At 46.7% G+C, this 9200-nt stretch overlaps 1 protein-coding gene across 1 annotated transcript; it reads left to right on the forward strand.

Annotated features, from left to right (window-relative positions):
- The first annotated feature begins 4309 nt into the window (after positions 1 to 4309).
- On the forward strand, positions 4310 to 7383 carry AIF1 (allograft inflammatory factor 1). The gene is made up of 6 exons (XM_049765159.1): positions 4310 to 4387; positions 4754 to 4815; positions 5085 to 5151; positions 6522 to 6563; positions 6739 to 6901; positions 7191 to 7383. Exons 1-6 carry the CDS (start codon positions 4363 to 4365, stop codon positions 7273 to 7275), a joined length of 444 nt encoding a protein of 147 aa, XP_049621116.1. The 5' UTR covers positions 4310 to 4362; the 3' UTR covers positions 7276 to 7383.
- The last annotated feature ends 1817 nt before the right edge of the window (positions 7384 to 9200 follow it).

Here is a 9200-nt window from a genome sequence, read left to right on the forward strand (position 1 = left end):
GGTTCAGCTGCGTGCAAGGCAATTGGCCAACCTGCTATACTATCTCTCTGGCCATGTGATCCTTCCATTTCTTTACAGAGTGCAGTGAACCTCAAACTTAAGCTGTGTATTAACCATTTGAGACAACTATTGAAAAGTCATTTTTGGGTCCTGACCCAGAGTTTCTGATGTACCATTGTTTTTGACCTGGTGACCCTCACTGTGTGTTTCTGAGTTTCCATCTAGCACTAGTAGGACAACTCCCTGAGAATCCTGCTTTAAGGAAATTCTGCATATCTCTGTTAAGATCTAATTTTGTAGCCTCCATGTCACAGTTCCCTCTCAGATTTCCTGGTTCTCAGTGATTCTTTAACTGAGGTCTCCTCATACAGCTCAGAAGAATCTATCTGGAGAGGCCAGAGTGATAACACAGAGGTATGGTGTTTGGCTTCCAGGTGGCTGACCGAGGACACACCAGGGTTCAATCCCTGGCATCCCATAAGGTCCCCCGAACTTGCCAGAAGTGATTTCTGAGCACAGAGCCAGGAATAATTTGAGCACTGCCTGGTGCGGCCCAAATCTACCTGGAGATTCCACATGCCTTCAGTTCAAATGCTGTGGCTATTACCCTCATGTGGATGAGAGGCCAGGCCCTGAGCTGGAGGGTGAGGGAGGGAGCTTTTGGCATATAGGGCTTTCCCTATATCTGTGTTTAGATCCAGTTTCTCCATCTATTTGCCTTTCTAAATATTCTTTCTAGATACTTTTTACTCACTTTTATTACTGTTGTCCCATGATCAGATCAATTATCAATTATCAATAATCAAGAACCATTGTTTTATTTGTTTGATTAAAGGAAGCTTGTGACTTGGGGAAAAAATAAGTTTTCTTGAGCATTTAAACTCTGGCTCATGGTAGAAGCCCTGCCAAGCCATCATTAAAGTTTATTTGGGCAGGCAATCTCACTCAGAATAAAGCCTGAAGTTTCCTAAAGGCCTGCAGGGCCCTAGCAATTGGCATCATTTCATGTCCCTAGTCCCCTCACACAATTAAATAGTGCAGATAAACACTTTCTGACCATAGGACTTTTGCATTGCTAACTCCTTTAACCCAGATTCTCTTCTCCCATATAGCCATAGGATTATTCCCCCCTCACTTCCTTGAAATCTTTCCTTTGTTCTAAGGATCTTTTATCCCTTCTTTATTTGTGAAGGGATAAAGTGTTGGGCCACACCCAGTGGTGCTCAGATTACTCCCAGTTTAGTGCTCAGGGGACTTTATTACAGAGCTCAGGGGAACATGTGGTACCAGAGACCAAACCCAGAACCTGGAAAATGCTAAACCTACTGAACTGTCACTGACTACTCATTTGGAGAAAAGAGGGCTACATCTGGCTTACTCCTGGATCTGTGCTCAGGAAGCACTCCTAGTGGGTTCAGGGGACCATCTGAAGTGTTGGGGATCAAACTGTTAAGTTGCATTCAAAGCAAATGCCCTCCCCACTGGATTTCTTTTTTGTTTTGGGGTCACACCTAGTGTCGCTCAGGGGTTACGTTAGGCTCAGCACTCAGAAATCACTCCTGGCAGGCTCGGGGAACCATATGGGATGCCGGGAATTGAACCGGGTCTGTCCTGTGTTGGCCACGTGCAAGGCAAATGCTTTACTGCTGTACTATTACTATGGTCCATGGTCACTCATTTCTTACTTTCCTCAACTCTGTTATTGTTGCCATATCCAGAGATCACATACAAGCTTGGTTGTGGAGCCTCTGCAGTTAGATGTGCTTGTTGGGTTTTTTTGCGCACTCAGCCTAAGCACTTCTTTCGTTTTGCTTTGTTTTTTGTTTTGTTTTGGGGCCATACCCGGTGACACTCAGGGCTTACTCCTGGCGATGCTCTCAGAAATCGCTCCTGGCTTGGGGGACCATATGGGACGCTGGGGGATCAAACCACAGTCCATCCTAGGTCAGTGCGTGCAAGGCAAATGCCCTACCGCTTGCGCCACTGCTCTGGCCCTGCACAATCATACATGTTATATGAGAGTGAAGTCCCTAGCAAGTATGCATGCAAGCACTACAACTTGTAGCTAAGTGTAGCCCTCACTGGCACTGAAGCTGAGCACACAGGGACCACAGACTGATATGAGACTCCCAGAGTGCAACACAGCTGAAAATGGTGGAGGCCCATAGCTAGGTTGAGTGCAAACCCAGGTTGTTACATCATCATCATGGCAACAATTAGGTGAATTGAGTGAGAAGGAAAAGAATTTGGGTGTTTGGCTCACTGGGCCAAGAAGCCCACTAAGCATATGGCAAGTCTTTTGTTGTTGTTGTAACTTACTCTCTTTTTCCCATTATTTTTATTATAACACTGTGATTTATCAAATTGTTCATAATAGTCACTTCAGGCAATAAATGTCCAAACACCAATCCCACCAGCAGTCTGACCTTTCCTTCACCATTGTCCCCAATCTCTCGAACCCACTACCATTATTTGCCTACACACAAGCAGAAACAAATTTACTTCATATTGCATGTTACAACACAGAGGCAAATGGAACTACCAAACTTAGATCAACAAAGGTCAATCTGAAATGACTGTTACGTCTCTCCATGGTGTTACTAAGGATTTATTGGTGCTAGATGAGCCTTCTGTGTTACTGTTTAGGTTCACTGAGCTTGGTAGATTGCTATATAATTTTCCCATCAGATGTCCTGTGAGCTGACACTACTAAAAGATATTGAGGTGTCCAAGATTTATAGACCTGAACAAATTTGGCGTTTGGCAGTTTGATAAGGTTAAGTTGTAGAGTTGGGCTATTTCTGTTGGAGGGTGTAAGGAGTGCTGTTGGGCTGTTGTAGTTCATGCAGAAAGAGGAATCTGTCCCACCCACTCTGAGAATGCCACATAGGTATCAGCCCAAACCCCAAGCTACCTGTGAAGTATCATCAACCATTATTTTCTTTTCACATACAGCAAGTCTTAAGAAGTAATAGTTGTTTGGGGCTGGAGAGATAGCATGGAGGTAAGGCGTTTGCCTTTCATGCAAGAGGTCATCGGTTCGAATCCCAGCGTCCCATATGGTCCCCCGTGCCTGCCAGGAGCAATTTCTGAGCATGGAGCCAGGAGTAACCCCTGAGCACTGCCGGGAGTGACCCAAAAACCACAAAAAAAAAAAAAAAAAAAAAAAAAAGAAGTAATAGTTGAATGAATGCAGGACTAAGGAAATGAATCTTCCTGCCACACTGGGAGCACAGCTTCTCAGCAACAGGACAGCAACAGAAGCAAACACGGTCAAAGAAATTGAAGGAGCCAGAGTTCCCAGCATCTCTCCACCTGCCTGAAACACAGACAGTGCAGGGAGAAGTACAGCTCCCAGCCGCAGAAGGGGAAACAGATGGGGAAGGAGAGAAAGAAAGGGGTGCCTCATGCAGGCAAGGGGAAGTGGGGCTTGGACTTGGGCGTTTCAGAGAGGGGGCCCTGATGTTTTTCTCATGGCTAGAAGCAACTAGCCAAACAGGCGTGGAGGAGGTGCAGGTTGTACCTTGAGAGGGTGTCCGGCAAGAGTTCCTTAAGCCTGTAGATTTTTACTCAAGATTTCAAAGAAAATAAGATGAGGGAGGTTGAATTTCACATCCTAAAACAGACAGAGATGTCATCCTTAAACATTTTCATATATTAAGGGCCTCTGGGGACTTGCTGGGGTGGTGGTGAAACTTTTTTTCCCATTCTAGATCCTGCACTAACAAGAGAGCCTTCTCTTGGCCACAGTGTGAGAAACTCAGCACAAACTCAGATGCCCACAAGACTCAAGAGCCTGTACAAAATGCAAAGCCTGAGAGGGACCTGAACCTCTGCACCTATTCAAAGCCTAGGAATAAACATCCTGGGGTCCTACTGCCTACCCTCTAGCATTCTCTGTCACTTCTTTATTATTTCTTTTTTGGATCACACCCGGCAGTGCTCAGGGGTTACTCCTGGCTCTACACTCAGAAATCGCCCCCCACAGACTCAGGGGACCAGATGGGATGCCAGGATTCGAACCACCGTCCTTCTGCATGCAAGCCAAATGCCTTACCACTGTGCTATCTCTCCGGTCCCTTCTTTACTATTTCTTCACACACAAGCCACACTCTCTTAAGAGAAATTTGGGAGAAGCAGCTACTTTCTCATTTTCATTCTATGTTGGGCTCCCCCTTCTTACTGGAGTGCTAATGTAAGCAGAAGTTGATGGGGAAGTGGGATCTGGGCCCTAGAGAATGGGGAATGAGGAGAAAGGGGAAGTTTGGGAGGGAAGGAGGCCTCCAAAGAGGCTGGTGGGAGAAAGAAGGCAGCAGACAGAGACCACAGCTCGACCTGTCCCCCACCAGTGCCTGCTGAACTATGAGCCAAACCAGGAATTTACAGGGTAGGGTAAGAGAAAAAGGCAGAAACCTGATAAGGGATCAGGAGAGTGGGGACTGGGGAAACTCTTAACTGGCCTAGAATGACAGAAATGTGGATGACTAGTGGCTGGGAGTAGGGATGAGGAAAGGAAAGAAGGGGGTAAAGATACACTAATTTGGGGCCTGGGCGGTGGTGCAAGCGGTAAGACGTCTGCCTTGCCCGCACTAGCCTCAGAGAGACTGTGGTTCAATCCCCCGGAGTCCCATATGGTCCCCCAAGCCAGGAGTGATTTCTGAGCGCATAGCCAGGAGTAACCCCTGAATACCACCGGGTTTGGCCCAAAAACAAACAAACAAAAAAAAAGATACACTAACTTTTGCCCCCTCAGGAGGTAAAGCTTTTGGGTTGCTGAAGGCCCAACAGGAAGAGAGATTGGAAGAAATCAACAAGGTAAAAGAATTAAGGGGCTGGAGCGGTGGTGCAAGAGGTAGGGTGTCTGACTTGCTAACCTAGGACTGACCGTGGTTTGATCCCCCAGCGTCCCATATGGTTCCCCAAGCCAGGAGCAAATTCTGAGCGCATAGCCAGGAGTAAGCCCCCTGAGCATCACTGGGTGTGGTCCCCCATAAAAACGAATTAAGGGGGCAGGGTGGGAGAGAAAGACTCCCCCTCCAACATCCAAACACAGGGGCTGACTCCTGCTCTTATTCCCTTCCCAGCAATTCCGGGATGACCCCAAATACAGCGATGATGAAGACCTGCCCTCCAAACTGGAAGCCTTCAAGGGTGAGGGGAAATAAGGGGTGGGGTTGCTGTTGGGGGACTGGATTTTCCTAACAGAGGAGACAGCAGACATGAGATGGCCTCTATAGTAGAAGAGAGAGGGCACCTCTCTTGTCCATCCCTCTGCACCCCCTCCCAACATGCCCTTCCAGTGCCCTGCACCTTAACATGGCCCCTAAATTACCCACCCCCAACTTCCTGTGCCCTATATCTCCTCCCCTGTTGAATTAATTATTAATTAATGAGTCCTAGTGTGGTTTGGGTGGATGGATGGTGTTGAGGCCTTTCTCTGCTTGGCCAGTGTCTGCCTGCCCCTTCGGCCCGAGGGTCTGTAGGTAAAGGCAAAGAAATGATCCACAGGCAGATGAGTTTCAGGAGACATCCAGCTTTATTACAAGGCCCTAATTGCCATGTGCATATTCCTCACATGGCCTCTAAGCTAAGCAGCATCTCGGCCTCCCTCCTGTGTCTCTGATCTCCTTCCTGCTACATCTACCTCTCAATGGTCCTCCCGGGCCACTTTTAATTACCAACCACAGACCCCTCCCAGCTGTGGGAGGTTCTCACCATCCAGATAAGATTATCATTTGGCTTTGGGGGGTCTCATTTTTTTTCTTTAAAAAAAAAAAAAGAACCTGGAAATGTTACCCCTCCACCAACTTTCTGCCTAATTTATCTGAATGGTGAGACCCTCTCACAGCTGAGAGGGGTCCATAGTTGGTCTTTTTTTGTGTGTGTGGGGGGGGGTGGGTTTTAGGTCACATCCGGCAGTGCTCAGGGGTTACTACTCCTGGCTTTAGGCTCAGAAATCACTCCTGGCAGACAGGCTCAGGGGATCATATGGGATGCTGGGTTTTGAACCACTGTCCTTCTGCATGCAAGGCAAATGCACTACCTGGTTCAGGCTATCTCTCCAGCCCTTGTGGTTGTTAATTTAAGGGGCTGCCTGGAAGAAGGGGAGAGGCAGATGGAGCAAGGGGACAGAGGCTGACGCAGCAAAGAAAGAGATCAGAAACACAGGATGGAGGCAGAGAGGCTGCTTAGCTTAGAAGTCATGTAAGGAATATGCACATGGCTGTTACGGCCTTGTAATAAAGCTGAATGACTCCTGAAACTTCATCTGACTGCCTGTGGATCATTTCTTCGGCCGTTACCTACAGACCTGTGGGCCGAAAGAGCTGCAGGCACTGGGCCAGGCTGAGAAAGGCCTCACTATCCATCCATCCATCCAACAACACTATGATTTTATAATTAATAATTAATCAACAGTCCCCCAGTTAGCACAGGTCAGCATTCCCTTTCCCATTTAGTTCCTTGACCACTCCTGTCTGATGCCCTGACCAGTTCATATTACCTTCTGTTTTTCATCACAGAAAAATACATGGAGTTTGACCTGAATGGAAATGGAGATATTGGTGAGAAAATAGTGAAGTGGGGCATGTGGAGCTCTGGGAGAGGGAGGAGCTCTCTCTTACAGTGCTCTTTCAGGGCTGGCAGACCAGTCAAAGGATGGGAGATGGAAACAGATGTGGGAAGAGAAAGACACAATGAGATTCCCTCTCTGCTCACTCCTCTCCTTACATCCTCCAGATATCATGTCCCTGAAGCGAATGCTGGAGAAACTTGGGGTTCCCAAGACCCACCTGGAGCTAAAAAAGCTCATCAAGGAGGTGTCAGGTGGCTCTGGAGAGACTTTCAGCTACTCTGACTTTCTCAGGATGATGCTGGGCAAGAGATCTGCCATTTTGAAAATGTGAGACCTACTTTTCTCACCACCTCACTCCTGGCCCCAGCCTCATGTTCTTCTCATGACCCAGAATCCTCTACTGTCTTGTCAGGACAGTATTAAGGTCCTGTCTCTGCCCATATCCCTAGAGCTCTGGTCCCCATAGTACCCAGTACTTCCCACCTCTGCCCTTCCTCCCCTCCAGCCACCATCAAAATTCCAACTCTTCTCAAACTTTTACAGTATCCTAAGATTTATTCTCTTCTTAAAACTACCCAGGCTCCTTATCCATGTGTTTCTTCCCCCTCTAAACCAGGATCTTGATGTATGAGGAGAAAGCTAGAGAACAGGAGAAGCCAGTGGGTCCTCCAGCCAAAAAAGCAATCACGGAGCTGCCCTGATTTGTCAAAGAAACTGTGGGATTGAAGGTGACGCTAAGGACATCAACATGGAAAAAGATGGCAATGTTGTAAGACAGAATAAAATTAAATTAAATAAATCCTCCCCTTTCATCAGATCAAGTCAGTATGGTGTCTTTGAGAAAAATGTTTTTCCCTCAGTTTGGGAAGAAATTAGATTGTTGAAGTAAGAGCTGCAAGGATTTGCCCAAAGGAGCAATCTGTCCCATATGCTGTAGTGTTACAGCAGTTACAGCAGATGGTTTTGTATTGTAAGAAGTTGGGAGTGGGGGAATATCAATTGTTTAAAATAATGTATAGCTTTGACCTGAAATAATTTTGCTGGAGAAAAAAACATATAGTGTGCACATACACCCCAAATCATCTAGGCCCATGATAAAGAGCAAGAATTACCTTCAATCAGTATTCTTTTTTTATTTATGTTTGTTTGTTTTGGGCCACACCCAGTGATGCTCAGGGGTTATTTCTGGCTATATGGGACACCAGGGGATCGAACCATGGTCCGTCCTAGGCTAGTGCAGGCAAGGCAGACACCTTACTGTTTTGCACCACCACTCTAGCTTCTTAAATCAGTATTCTTAGGAGGCTAGTAAGATGACTCCAAAGGCTAGAGTTCAGATCTTGCATGTGGGTGGCCCAGGTTCCATTCCCATTGCCACATGGTCACTCATACATCACCAGCAATAAAATCTGAGTACTGAGCTAGGAGTCACCTGAGTCCTGATGAGTGTATTCCAAAATCAAAAATTAAAATGGTGCTTCTGGGACTGGAGAGATAGCATAGCGAGTAGGGTATTTGCCTTGCATGCAACTGACCTGGGTTCAGTACCTGGCATCCCATTAGGTTCCTTGAACTGACAGAAGTAAGTTTCTTTTATTTAAAAAAAAAATTGAGGGGATCAATGCTTATATTCTCCACCAAAAAAAATGGGGTGCATTGGGCCACATCCAGTTATACTCAGGGGTTATTCCTGGCTATGTGCTCAGAAATCGCTCGTGGCTCAGGGACCATATGAGATGCCGGGGGTCAAACTGAGATCTGTCATGGGTCAGCCACGTGCAAGGTAATGCTCTGGCCCCTACAGGAGTGATTTCTGAATACAGAACTAGGAGTAACCCCTGAGCACTGCCGGATGGAGGCCAAACCCTCCCTCCCAAAAAAGAGATGCTGGATCGTGAATAGGAGATTTGCCTTACATGTGGCCAACCCAGGTTCAATCCCATATGGTTCCCTAAGCTGCCAGGAGAAATTTCTGAGTCAGAGCCAGGAGTAATCTCTGAGTGTCACTGGGTGTGGCCCCCAAAAAAAGGAGGTGCTGAAGAGATAGTGTAGAGGCCAGACCATTTGCCTTGCATTTAGCTGACTGGATTTAATCCCCAGCACCATATATGATCCCTCAAGCACTGCCAAAGTATTCTCAGAGCATAAAATCAGTAGCAAGCCCTGAACACCCTCAGGTAAGGTCCCAAATCCCAAAAGCAAAACCAATATTCTCCAACACTATCATCTTTGTGAATCAACAAATCCCTTGCTTCTCTGAATCTTTCATTTGAAACTGAGAATAGTATGTTCTGTCATTATTTAACATATCATAAATACTTAGTAACTTTTTTTTTTGTCACACCCGGCTATGCTCAGGCGTTATTCCTGGCAAACACCAGTGACCATATGGGATGCTGGGATTCAAACCACCATCCACCCTGGATTTGCTGCTTGCAAGGCAAACACGGAGGCTATGATATCTTTCTGGCCTGGTACTTAGTAACTTTTTAGTTGATTTCTGGGGACCTCCTGAATCACTTAGGTGATTCTATGCCTAGGCATAAGGAGGCAGCTGTCCTAGGGCACTGTGGTGCTCAGGGCCAGCAGTGCTAGGGAACATCTAGGACTTGATACTCCCTGATGT

Source organism: Suncus etruscus, chromosome 18 (genome assembly GCF_024139225.1).
Source record: "Suncus etruscus isolate mSunEtr1 chromosome 18, mSunEtr1.pri.cur, whole genome shotgun sequence".
NCBI classification, from domain to species: domain Eukaryota; kingdom Metazoa; phylum Chordata; class Mammalia; order Eulipotyphla; family Soricidae; genus Suncus; species Suncus etruscus.